We start from the raw sequence: 17,646 nt of genomic DNA on the forward strand, positions 1-17,646 counted from the left end.
AATAAGTAACCCCAATTAATGAGGGCTTTTGCATATTGATTTGCATCAGATGACATGAATTAATGACACATGGGGAGGGAGACAACACAGCAGGACACACTGGGAAGATAACAGCCGTGTAGGGAACTGTATTGGTGTGATACATGAAAGAGGGGCACAGGCACTCTGGTTTTTGTGATGAGATGAAGCTGCTCCCACTCAGCTCCTACTCAGTCATCAGGCACACAGACTGGCTGCTGCCAATGACTTAAGGCAGATTTGCTGATGTAAAGTTTAAGAGTTGCTTTTTTGTTTTTAATGAAAACTCCCATTTTAACAGTTGCAGCAATCTCTGGCTGGGAGTTAAATGGAGATGGCTCCCAGTGGAGACCAAGGTCCATGGGTGAGATACATTGCTGCTCTGCTCCTGCTGAGACATGAGGTACACACAAGAGGCTACACAAAGAGCAAAGATGGAAAAAGCATCCAGGGCAGCAAAGAAACATGAGGCAAAGCCACAGTAAGCATGCTGGAAAGAGCCCTGAAAGGCCAATGAGGCACAGCAGGTTCAGGGATGAAAAGCATCTCCACCAGCTCCCCACCAGCACCCAGTCTATAGAACATGGGTAGTAAACAGAGAAAGGCAGCACAGTACTAGGACATGCCATCGGCATCCTCCACAAACCTGCCAGGTTCAGCAAAAGCCTCTTCCCCACAGCCAACTCCTCCTTCTGCCCCTGGCAGGCTCCCCAGCTCTTGCCAGGCTGCTGAGCTCAAGGGACCACCAAAAAGAAGGGTCCTCCCTTTCAGAGGAGAGGGACGACAGGATGGGCCATGCCCAGGACCCTTTCCCCTCCTCCCAGGGTGGGCAGCCCCTCCTTGCTCCAGCAGTTATAAACAGGCTCTCAATCCATGTGATCCATTAGGTACAAATTACAGCAATTTAAGCACACTTGACCCAGAATTACAGCAAGCCCTTACAGCACTGAGTCTTCCCAGGCCATTTACAATGTTATAAGCCCTCAAACCAACCACAGCAGAGAATTAAACGACAACAACAAAAAAGGAAACCAAAACCCAAAAGACATGAGGCCTGAAACTGCATTACTGAGAAACACAACCATTACTAGAATTAGTTCACATTCAGGTGGTCCTAAATAAGCCACTATCTCACCATCTCTGACCAATATGTTGTCTTGCAGATATCTTTAAACCATTAAATCCCAGCCACGCGGAAGCAGATGCCGTGAAGCACAGCACTGTATAACTATCTGTGATGAGAGCTGCAGCCCCCAGCCCAGGGCATGCAGCCAGAGGGCCAGGTTGATCTGGTAGCTACTGAGCCTCCGAGGGTGGCTACTGACTGCGAGTCCTCCCCAGGCCTGCAGCAACTCAGCTCACCACAGCTCTCATCAGCCAGGATGAAGATTGCAATGTTTCTGCATTCATTTTCACCCTCTTCTACACATTTATTTTTAAATTACTCCTAGTCCTAGATGGCATCCCAAGGAAGAAACACAGTGAGGACAGGCCACCCTCCCACCAGCCTCACAGGCACTTCTGGCTTATGGACCACTGCAAGCAGGTGCCACTGGGCATCAGAGCAAGCAGAGCCTTATGCAGCAACACTGCAGTTATCTGAGACACTCAGTCTGGCTGATGTGGAAAAACAAAGCCATCAGCACTAGAGAAAAAAAAAAAGAAGGAAAAGATGAAAGCTATTTTCTTCCAACAGTCAGAGATGGATTTATCCAGGCTGGGGTTTTCTGCAGCAGCCATGCCCACCAACTTCCACACATAAAATCCCTGGTCCTCAGGATGCTCCAGGACCTGGAGGGACCTGGATGTCTGCTGCTCCTGGCATCAGGGACAAGAGCAGCTGTCACCATGGGGGGGTGATGCAGTCACATTCACACAGGAGGCTGCATAAAGCTAGGACGGAAGAGAGTGGATCTTGGGAGGGAAGAGTGAATAACAGGGTCAGCAATTATTGCAAACACATGATAATTAAAGGCATCCAAATAGGCCAGAGGGATTTTTAAGTGTGGCTATCACAAGAAAGCAGCCAGGACCATGCCAGAGATCTTCCCCAGTGCAGCAAGCCTTACATCCAACTAAAACAATTAGAGGACGCTGATGGAAACTTCAACACCATTAGATCTAAGAAATGACCAATGTACTGAGAGGTTGAACCTTGCAGAATTAACACAGCAATCTGCTCCTGAGGACAAAAGCAGGGTCTGCTCAGCTGAGGGGGCAGGAGGACTCCTGTCACTGCCCTGGTCATTTGTCCTGACTTAGGGCCATACCACTCATCACAGCACAAAACAAGGGACTCTGATAAGAAGAGTCCTGTTAAGGGCTCTGCTTTCCTCCCTTCATTGCTACCAGAAGCTTAAATTCAGCAGCTGGGCTGCAGGAGGAACCCAGGAGCACAGAGCTGTTCAAGCAAGTCCTTCCAAGGGCTGTATTTTTTATTCCAGCTCTTTGGGAGCTGGCACTTCACACACTGCCAACACCATCACCTTTCTGGTTCATTTTGCATTTGAAGCTCGTTACCAGTTCCATTAATTTTAATTATTAATTAGATGTATGGGACTTTTTTCTGTAAATTGTGCTCTTAATGGCAATGTGGGGAAAAAGACAAATACTTGAAGGGAGTACATGCCTTCCTCCAAGTCAGCAGTGTGCCTTGTAAACTAAAGCATACGGGTAGAGACAAGTTTAGTCAGAGAGCTGATTTCACACACAAACACAAAATAAAAGCAGGAACACAACTTTTGATCATCCTACATTGATGTTTACTCGTTTCCTGTACCCCCAGGTGACAAATCTGTCCTTTATAAAGCAGAGGGATCATTGTGATATTAACAGAGTCAACTGGACACACTTAGAACTCACGACAGGTCTTTGCATTGGTGGCTTGTACCAAATTAAGAAATAATAATTAGTAAGCAATTAGTTGTAAAACGATAAATATCAATCTAGAAACATGTTTGGTGTTGTGTTGGTGTTTTTTTCTGAGCAGAAACTCCTGAAAGCAAGAGAATTTACAGGCAACTTTCTTACATAGGAACACTCAGGCCAGGAAAGGAGATGTTGGAGAAGTCAGCCCCTCTGAACACAAGGGCTTTTGTTCCCCCATTCTCTGAGTTCTGAACAAGTTTTCTTTTTCCATTTCTTTTTTTTCTTCACTTAAACTTTGCTGGCCTGCCAGCTGGGTATAAGCCAGAAGGGTTATCCAGTCAGACCTTACTGTTATATATTTACAATGGTAGTGCATCTAAGGTTTGTTTATTTCGGGATTAAAATTAAAATGGCTAGAACCATTTAAATAATTAAAGGGCAATCAGAAAATGCCATGAAACCAAACAAATCAGGAAAAGTCATGGAAACCATCAGCAATATTTAATTCAGAAATTCTCTTTGTTAGGGAACTTAGCTGAAAGAAAACAGCTGGATGTAGTTCAACCCCCTAAATTAAAAACAATCTAACAAGGTCTACAGGGATAACTCTTTCAGCTACATATTGGAGACCAGATTCACTTCTACCAAGTAAATGTAATAGCACTCAAAGCTAGAAAGGAAATTCCTCAGAGCTGAGGTAGTTTCTAAGTATCAGCACATTTTCCAATTCCTCACAAGGCAACTTAGCTATTTACAATCCATTTTTTCCCACACATAAATTTATAACTTTTTCAATTTTATGGTTCCATGATTTATTTTCTAAAGAAAAATAATCTAGCCAGAATATTCCTAACTCTACTAACATCATGTTTTAATAAATAACTGGCTACTTCTAGTAAAATTAAGCCTCCAGGATTGTTTATACCAGCCAAGAATACTCCGTCTTTATAGCTTCGCAGAAATTTGGTGTGAAAATAAAAGTTGAATATAAGGCTGACCCTGAGCTAACAAGTAATTAATGCTTCAATATAAAAATAGAAAATTATCCTTACAACACAAGGGTGGAACAGAGCAAACCCCTCTCTCTCTGGATTGCTCTCCTGACCAGATCCAGGCGTCCGGCCAGCCCTAAAGGCGACCTAAAGCAGGAGGAGACGTGCACAATAATTTTTGAGTCTTTCCCAAGACTGTGTTTTCCCTAAACTTTTTTTTAAAAATTATCTCTTTTCTTTAAAATATACATTTATTAATGAGTTGCCATTCACCACATCACTGTTCTAACTGCACAAGCACAGCTAGAGAGAGGAGAGTGTCTCAAGTAGCGCCGCAAAGCTCCAGCCACTGGGCATCAGCTCCCAGCAGACCAACTGTGCTCTGGTAGGGGGGTTGGACTGGATGATTTTTTGAGGTCCCTTCCAATCCTTAAGATTCTGTGAAATTCACAGAGAAGGAATCTTCAGCCCTGCCAGACCCTGCTTGCTCCTACTCCCACCTGCCTCCAACTGTAGCAGGGGCACTGCCCGCCTGTCCTTCCCTTTCACCATCCATCGGAGAGGACACAGGACTCCTGCAAAAACAAACCCGACCCCGCTCTCACCTCCCCTCCCACAAAGGATTCCTTAAAAAACCCCAAACAACAGAAACGTTACAAATTCATCCAGCATTCATCTAACAAATTTGCAGACAAGACACGTGTTGGCATTTGGATCTGCAAGACGACCACTTGCTTCCAACCGAACAAGTTTAATGCCTCATTCCCATGGGGATGCACGTCGGGAACTGACCTACAGGAGTTACAGCTAAAGGCAAAGGTCCCGGGGAACAAGCAACGACGCTCCTTAGCGCCTGCAGAACCACAGTTCTCTGTAGTCTCTTCCAATTTAACCCAACCTCCTGTAAAGAAAGTACAACTTGTTCCTGGCATTAACACCCTGTGCAAACAGGGCACCTGGCACACCGACCAGCTCTGCTTCACCTTCTGTTTTACTGCATAATAAAAGACAAATTACTTTCACCTCTTTCCAGATAAGGCAACTAACATAATGTGGATAAATGGGAAGTTAACTACATGAAACATGTTTTCTGCTTGTTGGGCAATTATTTTTTTTCCCCCATAAGATAACATGATAAATAAAACCTGCTTCTGTACAGATATTTCTCATTTCAGAAACACATACTTGTCACAGGCCAAGAGAAGACCCTGGGTTTTGTTTTCGTAAGAAAGATGGTAAAATAAAACAAACAAACAAACAAAAAGTGATAAAAGACACAAATGCAGAGCTAACTACAGGCTTGTATATACATTTTTGTTATCCACCTCTAACATGGACTCCCGGAGAAAGGGACAGATTGGTCATCCCTGTTCCTGTTATTCCCAGAATTGCAAGGGAAAAAAAATATAATCAGTATCTTAAAACCAGTGGCAACATAGTAAAAACTGTACACTGTTGTCCATTAACTTAAAAAGCAAAGTCCCTAGATGGTATAAAAGTGAAAGCAGGTGCCTTCTAACTTTGATAATAAAAGTCTTTTTCCCCCCCACTCTATGCTGCACAATTATCTCCATTGTCTTTGCATGGCCAAGAAGAAAACGCTAAGGAGCAAGGCTGCTTGTGAGAGACCACTCCGGGTGGCAGCTGAAGTGTTCACGTTCTTATCACTCTTCTTGGAGTTCCCGGTGACTTCAGTGGCATTGAACTCGAACTCCGGTGAGCACTGCTGGAGCTCACAACCGCTGCCGCTCTCCTCCCCGCTGCTCTCCTCACCTGTGGGACACAAACACAGGGCTGCTGTCCTCCTCTGCCCACTGCAGCAGGCAGCGAGGCGAGGGGGAAAAAGCAAAACCGTGGATGTTTCAACACTTATGACATGTAAGTGTGGGTCCTTTGGTTAATGTGACTGCTTCAGGCAACAGAGCTGGGGAAGGGGCTGGAGCACAAGCCTGATGAGAAACTGCACGTGTTTAGTCTGGAGAAAAGGAGGCTGAGAGGAGACACAGTCACTCTCTACAGCTACCTGAAAGGAGGCTGTAGGGAGGTGGGGGTTGGTCTCTCCAGTAATGAATAACAGGACAAGAAAGAATAGCCTCAAATTGCTCCAGAGGAGGTTTGGATTGCATATTAGGAAGAATTTTTTCACTGAGAGAGTTGTTAGATACTGTCCCAGGCTGCCCAGGGAGGTGGGGGAGTCCCCATCCCTGGAGATATTGCAAAGCCATGGAGCTGAGGTGCTGAGGGACACTGGTTAGTGGTGGGCTTGGCAGGGTGAGGGGAGGGGTTGGACTTGATGATCTTAAAGGTCTTTTCTATGAATCTACATTGAACTTGTCACACCCATCTGTGGTGGTGGATGAAAAGCTGGACATGACCCAGTAAAGCGTGCTCACAGCCCAGGAAGCCAACCATATCCTAGACTGCAGCAAAAGCAGCCTGACCAGCAGGTTGAGGGAGGAGATTCTACCCCTCTACCCCACTCTTTACAACATCCAGCTCTGGGGCCTCCTGCACAGGAAGGAGCAAGTCCAGAGGAGGCCACAAAGATGATCAAGGGCTGGAGCATCTCTGCTGTGATGACAGGCTGAGAGTTGGGGTTGTTCAGTCCGGAGAAGAGAAGGCTCCAGAGAGACCTTACTGCAGCCTTTCAGTACTTAAATGGGGCTTATAAGAAAGGTGGAGACAAGCTTTTTCATAGGGCTTGTAGCAACAGAAGAAAGGGTAATGGTTTTAAACTAAAAGAGGGTAGATTTAGGCTAGATATGGAGAAGACATTTTTTACAGTGAGGGTAATGAAACACTGGCACAGGTTGCCCAGAGTGGTGGCAGATGCCCCAACCCTGGAAACATTGAATATCAGGTTGGATGGGCCTCTAAACAACCTGACTGAGTTGAAGATGTTCCTGTTCATTGCAGGGGTGTTGGACCAGACAACCTTTAAAGGTCCTTTCCAACCCAAATCCTTCTATGACTCTAAGGGAACAACCCTCCTCATGCAGCCTGTCAGAGACGCTGCTTCCCATCCTCTTGACTAACACGCTTACCCACAGCTTAACCAGCTACCCTGTGTTAGCATGAAATCCAATTAAAAAGGGAAAAAGAACAAGAAAAAGGCAAACAACAGCAAACATACTTATGTCAATGAAGTCGACGTCGTTCCCACTGTACGCATTCTTCAGCTTGTTGGTCATCACCCGCAGAGCCATGATTTGCCGGCGAATCACCATATCTGGCTTGGTAATATCAACTTCCACCTCTGGGTTATTCACTTGATTTGCTAAGCCATTCCCAGTCACTGCAAAATCGTACCTGAAAAGAAACGGTTCCCGCTGGTACCAGAGCTCCAGCTCCCCCTGTGCCAAAGGGTGACAGCGTGGGAACTTGGCGATGCCACCCCCTTTGCCAGCATGGGTGATAATCTGAGCCCAACCTGATCTTCCCTCTGGCTTCTCACCCCATTTCCCCTCCCTGCAGCGCGAGTGGCATGTGGAATTAAACACTGTTTTCATGTTCCTCTGATGCTGTGGCACTGACAATTTTCTCCTCAACTTGAAAAGAGAAGGAAGATCTGGGGTTTAAAATAAGAATGGCTTACAACAGCATAAATCAGCTCCCTGCAGGCAACAGGGCAAAACAATCTGCTGAGATGTCCCAATGCCCAGTTAGATGCCACTTTTGGGGAAACAACCTTTGGGGCTGTAATTATGCCAGAAAAACCTGCAGTAACTGTTGGAGGCAAGAGCATCATTCCGGCTTTGCATAATGCACCTTAACCATCAAGCTGGGGTATTAAATGTGTACTTCTCATCACGCAGACATGAGATGCAATTTTCCTAATAACCCCAGCAGAAGTCATGCCTGTGATGCTGAGAACAGGATAACGTAACCCTGCACACCACAGCGGAGGAGCCGAGCTGCTCTGCCTGAGGAGGTGCGTGTGCTCAGATTCAAACACACATATGGCCTCTTGGTTTAAAAGAGCAACACTGAGCAACAAAACCCAACAGAACACGTCTCCTGAAACAGGTTATTTGGAGTGTCATCTTATAGAGCAGGGATATGACACTATTTGCCTCCTCCAACTACCTGATTTGCAAGAAAAAACACTGTTTAACAGAAGAAAGCATTGTTTTTCTTAGTTATGGAGCCAACATCAGTACCACGAGAGAGAGAAAAGCTTTAAGCACAACCTACTGATCCTGGAGTCCAGGCAGTGAGATATAAACAAAAATCTGAGGGTGATATAAGCATAAAACACAAATCTGTTCAGACTATCTCCTGCATATGGGAGGTCTTATTGTTATTTGGTTTGTTATTATTTACAATCCATATTATGTATTTAAATGAAGCCAGAGAGATATCAAAGTACAGAAGATCACTAAACTTACAGCTTACTGGAGTCAGAGAAAAAATAACAACAAAGCAAAATCTCACACAACCTACCCACGACATCCAGTCTCCCCTCTGCCCCTTGGCTCAGGGCTGTCATCTCCCCACATTGATGGTTCTGAGGCAATGGTCTGTGCAAAGCCCTGTACGAGCTGCTGATGAACAAGACCTTGGGAGTGCTGAGCCATTTCTTATCACAGAGACCCAAATCACCACCCTGGCCAAGCCAGGCAGAGTTTCAGGCTCACATAAAACAGTACAAAGCTTCTGAGGTATGGCTCTGTCCTGTGCCTCCAAAATATCAAGGGCAAAAACTGCCATTACTTAGAAAAACTGCCAGAAAAGCCCAGATTACTTCATATTTTAAAAGAGAACATCTTAGATTTTGCTTATCATCTCAGTAAGCAAACAGAAAAGAAAAGAAACTTCTATTTCCAAAATAAAAGTTAAACAGTTACAAAACACATATGACAGAAAACCTCTGGCTTATTCACGTGTTGGCAATTTCTTCCTTATAAGAAAAATGGAGGTTTAAAACTATTTTTTCCATAAAAAGCTTGCATGAAAACCACTGGCCTTCTCATACCACCGACCTCAGCAATGGAGAAGAGAACCTTTCACCAGCTTCCATTTCCCCTGCCCTTGCTAAACAATGAACCCAGCAACAACTCCTGGTAGAAACACCAACTAGGGAGCAACAGCGCTGTCAGACAACATGAGCATCCCTGCTCTGTGGCCAAGATACAGGACTTTGTAGAAATCACCACCTCAAGATCCACTAGCAACCAGTATGAGGTTTAAGTCCAAGGTGAGATGCTGCATCTAGGTATCTAGACTCAGTTCCCTTCTTCAAAACAACAGCACTGATAAGTCTCTAGCTTTGCATTGAAACTCATCTACAAAAAAAAGCAGAAGGTAATAGCAGTAGCCTGTTTTGGGAGAGCTGGAGTCACTCCCTTTGCAGAAGAGGGCTTGGGGAGAGGGACCAGCACCCCAGGAAAGGCTGGGGCAAAAGAGAGAGAGTCAACTGGATACAGCAGCATCACCAAACCTGCTCTTGGCGCTCCCATTCCAGCACTCATTCTCGTTGACAGTGCCTACAGACATCTTTTCATCATTGCAAATGTTGCCAGGGAGAGATGACCAAAATTTTTTGGCTTGCTTCAACTTCTCTTTCACATCAGTAACCTATTAAAGGAAAAAAAAAACCAGAAACACAGGACATAACCCAGAATACCAAATGCTCATTAGAAGTGAAGCTGGAAAGGTATTTTTTATCACAACAGATGTGTATAGGTCAGATCTTCAGGCTGTGTGTTTTGATGGTTGATTTACTTCTTTAGTACATGATTAAACAGTGCTCCTCAAGCATGTATTACTCATAAGCCAAGTCTTTAGAAGAGGCACTTCTCTGACATAGAAGCGTTGAGGTAATTCGCATCTAGAGCCATGGGTAGATTACACCCCTCAGAGAGTTTAAGACAGCCAAGAATATTAAGGAACCCTGTAAATTACAAGTGGGAAAGGGGCTGTCGTGGTGGCAGCTGCAGGACAAGGCACTCACCAGTCGGTCCAAGCTGGTGCCAGCGGCTGTGGTCGGCCGCTCCTCCGGGTTGTAGGGTCGGAATCGGGCGCTGAAGCCGCTTTCGGAGACGGAGCGGGCGGTCCGGCCCTGGGCAAGTGTTTTTGGCTGGCCACATCCCTGGAAAACCTATGCAAGAGAAGGAAAATGGTTTTATGGCTGCAGTCCAGCTCCTGCTCAATATAATACGTGAGCTGTATACACACTTAAAAGGGCATTAAAGAAAAAACATATTGACAAGAGCAAGGAAATAAACCGCATCAAGTCAAAGCATCCTGCTGGCCCGTTTACCTTCTGAGACACCTGCATGCTGTTCTCCTGCATGTTCATGATGGCATCGGAGATTTTCACATCAATGGGGTCCATGACTGACTCAATGTTGAAGGGACCCTCCAGCCTCTCTGCTACCAGCAGCATCGAATCTAACACAAAGAGAGAAACAAAAACATGTGGAGGAACTTCATGACTAACAGGTAACAAGGATAACAGAGAGAGCACACAGACTTTAACCACTGCAATGTCACTTCTGATCAGCACACATCTCCAGGAAACCTTTTGCTCCATTCCCAGAGCCTACAAATTCACCAGGACTTACAAGCTGCCAGCATCAAGCCACAGGCTCATATACATGAAAAGCCACATTCAAAGAGGGAGAGTCATTGAGCCTGCCAACAGGAGCTGTAACCAGCTCCTCCCAAGAACAAGCATTACTAACACCCTCCTCTCCATCCTCATTTATTAAAGGTCGCCTTGTGTCATTTGTTTTTCAAGACTGCTCTCAAAGCCACCGGCTTCCTCACTCTGCTCTTAAACACAAGACACCAGTGAAAGGGCTCAAGATGATCATCGTCACCATTTATCCTTTACAGAGAGCTACAGCTTTTGCTGTGCCTGGGGAAGCCAAGGCATTACACCTTCTGACACCCCTTGCAGGAGGGAGACTGCTTGAGACCCAGGTAAATGTTGTGCATTAATGATGTATTGGGCACATCTCTAAGCAAATGGAGATAGAAAAGTCCCTCAGTCAACAACGGGTCACTCCTCCTGTACCGACATGTGCGTCCTCATCAAACACATCATTAAACAGAGCAGCTACTTACTGAATGTCCACTGCTTCTCCACAGAAATTACTATAGGCATTGAGTCTTTCACTCTGCATTGCAATTAAGCCCTCTGGTTCTCACCTAGAATATGCCTCCAGGCACACGCCTTCTGCTAAGCACTCCTCACCCCTCACCACCTTGATTTAACATTAGTTTTCACTGCAATACCCTCGATCCCAAAGCACCATGTTTGCTCATCTCCTCTGCTGTGTCACTTCACGACCCTCTGTCACAAACTCATCAATGTCCAGCTGTGTTACATTTTTCCAGGTTCTCCTAAATTTTTTTCCAAGCCTGCATGACATGGGAGGCCAAGGCAAAACGGCCCCTCTGGAAACCCTCTCCTGAGGAGCTCCTCCCTGCTCCCAAGGATACGCCTGTTCTCTTCCATTAAGGAGAAATGAGCATTTCACAGTCAGTTTATTAATTTCTCTTGAAAAGCGTTTCTCACGACATTCCTCCTCCTCCGAAGTACAGAAGGTACTTCCAAGAAGTAGAACACTTCTGTGGGCTCCAGCTACCCGTTAAAGCCCCTATAAAGATATTCCACATACTGAACAATTTAGTAATAGCTCTGCCTTAGTGCCCAAGTCACGTTAAACTACAATAAAAAACCCACAAACCGATGACAGACAATTAAGCTACTTGTGTATTTAAATTAATAATGACTAAATAATAAGAAGAAAATCCAACTCCCCCCCCACATGAACTGCAGATGCCTTCCTAGCCTGTAAATCCACTCTTGGAAGATAATAATCTACAGATTTGCTGGGTGTTAGTTCAAGGTCTACTGGTCAATCAACCCACTCTAAAACCCCCATCAGGGGAGACTTAGGCAGCTCCACCAAGCCAAGGTGTGACCCCTGGGAGGAGCCTGAGGACCCAGGAAAGCCCCTTGCCCCACAGGCACACACCACCAGCATCAGTGACAGAGCTGGTGCAGGGCATGGCTGGAATGTAGCCATCAGGGACTACAAACAGGTCTGAACTAAACGCACTTCTTTAAAAACAGAAGAAAAAAAAAAGGAAGGAAAAAAAAGGAGAAGGTAATAACAAATGAAACAAAGAGTCTTAGACTGTATTGTGGTGAGGTCCAATAAAGTGATGCTTCAAATCTCTGAGTAATGACTACTAGCATGAATATACCATTGTGCTGGAGGGGAGAAAAATGCTTTTGATGTGCTACCAAATGGAGACTTTTGTAAACAAGTGGAGCACAACTTAAATGTGTTCATCATTGTCAAAGCTTTTGGGGTTTTTCACGCGCATAAAGGACGTGTCCTGGTGCAGTTTGCAGGAAGCTGCTCATTTCAAATAAAAATATTATGAATAGACAGATGATAAAACACACAAAACGCACAGATTGGTGGGTTTGTGGGTTTTTTGGAAGAAGAAAAATCATTCAATTTTGTAACTACTTAATTCTCCGAGTGGCCAGGAAAGGCCGCAGATCAATAAAGTGTTTGTGAAAGACTGAAAGGAAACATAAACCCCAATTCTTCTGGCTGTTTGGCGTCTTTGTAAACTTTGAGCCGGGCAGGCCATCCACAAGACCATGGGAATGTCGAGCGAATTGGGCCCTTTGTTAGCAGGGGTGCCATGGCGTTACATGTATCACAGCCCAGGAATGCAGCCGCCGCTTTGACTGCCGATAGAGAAAATGCATTCGGCCTCCAGCAGAGCTGCCAAAGCTGGCGAGAAAAGATAAGGAAAGTAATAATTGCCCTTGGAGAATATATTCAACTGGAGCTCTTCAGGAGCTGGGATTGACAGTGGCAAGGAGCCTACATGAAATAAACTTTCATTAAAAAGGGGATGGGGCGATGGGGGGGAACTGTGAGGGATCATCTCCAGTTTTTGGGGGTATCCTGCAAACTTCTGCCTCCCACCAGGAGCTGGCTGGTGTCTCCACCAGCAGTCGGGGCAGGCAGTGATTCCCTCTGGCAGCCACGTTTGACATTTATAAGGCTGGCTAGTGTTCAAGATAATGTGAGCACCGCTGCACGGCGAAGGGGAGACATGTTGCACTAACACCACAATTAAAGCTTCCGTGCAACTCATCTCCCAGAAACATTTTCCATCATTGGGAGTGAAGAGTTGGTTATAAATATCAACAATTTTGCCCCAGCTCTGGTGTGAAATAATTGATATTTATAAGCCATGGTGAGGTGGCTCAGATCTGCTTCACAAAAAAACCACAAGTCCTCACCAGTCTGGCAGAGTGAAAAATGTACTCTGGTCATTTATTACAAACACACAGCATGACAAAGCCTGTCTCTCCTCCCTGTGATGAGGAGATAGAAGTGGATTTGGAGGGGGTGGGGGGAAAACCCCACAAACCAACCCTCACCATATAGCTCCATCCCTTAAAGACCCTTTTCCTCCTGCATACATTTGTCCTTGCTACTGGCATTGAGACAATCCTTGGCGACAAAGCACCTCGCTCTCAGGAAGAAAGCAATTCTTTCGCATTGTGCCACCAATAATCAGAAACCCACATCTTCAGCCTCACTGTCTGACTTGAAGAACAAAAGGCAGTTCTCAGTCTTAACCCCAAGATCTGATTTAAAAGGAGAAGGAAGGAGGGGGAAGACCTTGACCATTCATTAACAACAATCTTCTTTTTTTTTTTTAAAGAGGGAAACAAAAAACCCCTTTCCACATAAAGCAGCGCTCCAGATATGTATATGGAGCCTGAATTCAACATCTTTGAGCAGAGTAAACCTTTGTGGGGGGGAAAAACAAGAAAAAAATAAATCAAAAAATCATGAAAAGGCACTGGAGATTAACACTGTTCATTCAGGAAAGCTCCAACCCCCCCACTAGCTCATTGGAAACAAAGTATATCCCTGTCTAATTGGGGTACACTTGTGTCAGGAGTAGAGGGCAAAATAATTTAAAGAGAAGTTAAATGGGAGAAAAGAGTACAATTCAGTCATTATTTCCTATGTTGTAACTTTAAATGGCACTTTGCAGAAGCAAGGAAGTACAAAGTCTTCTTGTCTCAAAAAAAACCTACACTTTGCATTGTAGTCTAGAGTTACTTTACATTAAGTGACTTACATATAGACCCACTAATACATGTGCATGTCTTTTATACACATGTGCACCCAAATACATACACACTTGCAGAATTTGCTGCAAGTTTTACTCATTTAGCTATCTCTAAATTATTTCCCTAGGTTCTAAATCTGGTTTTGACACAAAATAAATCACTGCCATAACTCGGTACTTAAACCTGCAATGTAAAAATAGCATCGAGCTCATACAGGTGTGGGTTTTTTTTTTTGCTGTGGGGTGGTTTAGGGGAGAGATTTAGGTTTATTAATGCATTTATATCTTTAAACATACATACAGAGGATATTTGTGACATATGCCCTGCCATAAACACCAGATCTATTTAATTTCATTTGCCTGAAGTGGCTAATTGAGATAGAAATCAAAATCTAGAACATAACCAGCACCTGCTCAGTTATTAAACTTTGTAAAGAAAGCACAGCTTAAGTTTTCAGTATCTGTACTCCACTGCAATCAGCAACCCCAAGTGCAGGAACTGAGCAAACCCTGCCAATAAACGCAGTGAAGCTTAATACCATACTTAAGTAATGAGTGGGGATGAAGCCCCTTGGGAGGAAGCACTGCAAGAAGAAAGCTTTGCTTCCAATCTGGAATCACATTTATTTATTTTGCCTTGTTTAATAATCTTAATTATTGTATGCAGTCCCTGATCAGTCTCGTGTGACAGAGCTCGCTGGCTTCCTCTGAGGTTCGTTTTTAGCTGCATACCACCTACAGCAATTAGCTGCTTGTGCTTTTGTCTGTTCTCTGGCATTATGCCCTTCCCTTTCATGGGATTCCTCTTTTCTGCTTGGACTAGATGTTTGCAAGTCTCCTGGCTTTGAGCTATTTCAGCAACAATTGTAGCTGAAATACTTAATATTCTCATGAGAAAGACAGCTGGGAGGAATGGGGGGTGAGGGGGGGGGTGTCAGCTTCCCACAGAATGACTTGGAAACCCAATTTGGTGTCACATTTAACTCCCTATACGGAATACACTGGCAAAAAAAAAACCTGCCTTCTGAAAATAATACCCTGCACACAGCCAGTTGGCACAGGCAGCAAAGTGAAAAGTCAGGGCACAAAACAGGGGAAAACAAGTTCTAAGATGTAAATCTAGCCTGAAATGCCAATTATGCACAATTTCCCTTTTTTTATCTTGCAGCTTAATGAAAAGGAAATCTTCTCTTTCCAACAGTCTTTTTCTTTTTTCCACAAGTGGGATGGGAAGAGTAGCACAGCCTTTTCAGTAGCAGCAGCAGATACTTTACATGTACACTTCATCACACATTAACCGGAGTGAAGCGACTGCTCCCAAAGGATGCTCCTTCACAGATAAATCAAACCTCCTGGAAAACGAGTACAAATGAAAACATTTAACATTATCTATTGCCTGTGCCTTCAAAGCGTGAGGCATCACCAATTATGCCACGTCTGGGCCCAAGGTAGAATTTAACATTGGAGTCTAAGTTTCATGTATCGAGTAATTCCGTTTATAAGCACAGAAATCACAAACAGGAGGAAAAGGATGGCAAAAGCACTCGCCCAGCGTCATGTAAGGCCTATGGACGCTTCAAAAGGACAGTGGCTGAGTGCCAAATGAGCTGTTTAAAACCAGATTCAGACACACGTCCCATTCAATTTTTTAATGTAAAATACAGGCCTACAGCTTCTCCCAAAGCTCACTGCGGCTGGCAGTGAGCCTCACAGGCTGCTGAGCAAGAAAACTGGCTTTGGGAAGGAGCTGTATGGTGACAACAATGTGTAAGGAGCAGTATGGAAAAAACAGTTTGCACATATGCCTGGTCCATCATGAAGAGGCTCTCCAAGTTTAAAAGCATACGGTAGTTCCATCCTCCTAAAGGCTTGCTGCAACAGAGGTCACTGGCACGCGAAAGTCTCAGTTATTTAGAAATTAACATGAATGGCCAAAGGTCAGAGGTGCAGAAGGAAAAGATACCTATCACAGACACCTACAAAACCTGTCATAGCTCAGCACTGCCACTCACAGGAGTCCTTCTGGTGAAGGGCACAGTATCAACACCTACTCACACGCAGGTTTCACCATATTGCCTTACCCATAAAGATATTCCACTCGGCATCCAAGTCCCCTTGGTTGGCCAAGCAGCCTCTCATGACATTAAAGCAGTAGTTGTAACAGGGCTTCACCGATACCAGACCTCGGCAGTATGGGCAGTACATCATCTTCAGCAGCGCCCGTGTACCCTGCGGCGTGGGGTTCACCTGTAGAAGAGAAAAAAGGGAAAGGAGAAGAAAATTAGCCCTCAATCACTAAAGCAAAAAGAACTCCACACATTTATTCCAGGGTGGGCAGGAACAGAGCTGTGCAGAGGAAGTGCAATGGGGTCAGCCACCGCCATGAAGCCAGAGCTCCCCTCTTAGGTTGTCCAGGGATCTGGGGAGCAGACAAAGGGGTCTGTATCATCTGCTTGGGTGGCAGTCCCCATCTCTGCAAAACATTATGTGCAGTGCAATACACCTTGTATATTGTGGGACCCCTCCTTTGGCTGCAAGGACAGGCATCCCAAGGCGACACGCAGCACTCGAGCTCAGGGAAGGTGGTGAAAAGAGACCACGCCAGAAGGCATAATACAAGGCTGTACTACCAAGCTCTGCTGCAAACACACTCTGAAGAGGATGTTAGGATTTCTCAGTAAAAAGCCAACAAGATAGGATGCCTGTCACTATCCCCAACACCAGGAACATGCCCTCCTCCTCAGTGCTGCCTGGACAATTGCCCAGCAGGGCTCTCCAGCAGAGAGACTGGCTCCTTTATCTTACATTCAACTCCTGCACCATGGCATTTACATGACAGACACTCGGGTTCATTTATACTCAGCACTCATCCCACTAACTAAAGCTGTTCCCCACACCCAAAGGAGGTGGCAGCTAGAGCCCTGCAGCTGAGGACACACCAGGAGGACCCTCCATGCAATGGCTGGGTGTGCAAGCACGGCTATCTGCAGCAGGCACGTCACCCCCTGAGCCCTCAAGAGGGCTATTTTCCAAAGTGACTCATGGTCATTCATGTTTGATTCACTCTCTGGCCCAACTTCAAAACATTCATTGAAACCATTTCCACCCAGTCAGTCTGAGGAGCGTTAGCTCCAGCATCACGTATTAGTGCCGACCGCGCAGTGAGTCCATCTAAAGCACTGAACAAAGATGCTCCCTCAAGAGCAAGTGTTAATTAGCCACACATGAAAATAGAAAATTAAGATGTGATCAGAGATATACTGACAAAATAGAAGCAGTCTCTAGTGTTTTAAGCAATGCGCTTGAGACTTCTTGAAAGGCGTTTACAGAGAGCGCTCTAAATAGGTTATGATCCAAGACTGATCATAACCAGAAGGAAGAGACACAGCTCCAAGGAAGAGAGAAGTCAGTCAATACATCTCATCTGCTGGAGGCCTGAAAACTGATTTCATGGCAGAGAAGATGACAGGACTGAATGGAGATGAAGGTACACAAACATGGTACCACACATTTGCTGAAGACCTTACTGTTGTGAAGCTCACGTCAGGGCTATGTATACCAAACACGCAAAATTAGCTGGCAGCTCGGGAAAGTAGGAGTCACTGGATTTTAACAAAAACAAGTCAAAAACAAAACAAGA

General features: G+C 45.0%; 1 protein-coding gene across 1 annotated transcript in view; it reads right to left on the reverse strand.

The window, feature by feature from the left end:
* Positions 1 to 2,757: 2,757 nt before the first annotated feature.
* Positions 2,758 to 17,646, reverse strand: part of GPC4 (glypican 4) — a 67,260-nt gene continuing 52,371 nt past the window's right edge. Inside the window, exons 4-9 of the mRNA XM_062006759.1 lie at positions 16,088 to 16,253; positions 10,141 to 10,271; positions 9,832 to 9,978; positions 9,319 to 9,455; positions 7,012 to 7,187; positions 2,758 to 5,651 (exon numbers count right to left, since the gene is read on the reverse strand). Coding sequence (XP_061862743.1) covers positions 5,443 to 5,651; positions 7,012 to 7,187; positions 9,319 to 9,455; positions 9,832 to 9,978; positions 10,141 to 10,271; positions 16,088 to 16,253 — 966 coding nt within the window. The 3' untranslated portion in view covers positions 2,758 to 5,442. The remainder of the gene's footprint in view (positions 5,652 to 7,011; positions 7,188 to 9,318; positions 9,456 to 9,831; positions 9,979 to 10,140; positions 10,272 to 16,087; positions 16,254 to 17,646) is intronic.

This window comes from Colius striatus, chromosome 13 (assembly GCF_028858725.1).
Source record: "Colius striatus isolate bColStr4 chromosome 13, bColStr4.1.hap1, whole genome shotgun sequence".
NCBI classification, from domain to species: domain Eukaryota; kingdom Metazoa; phylum Chordata; class Aves; order Coliiformes; family Coliidae; genus Colius; species Colius striatus.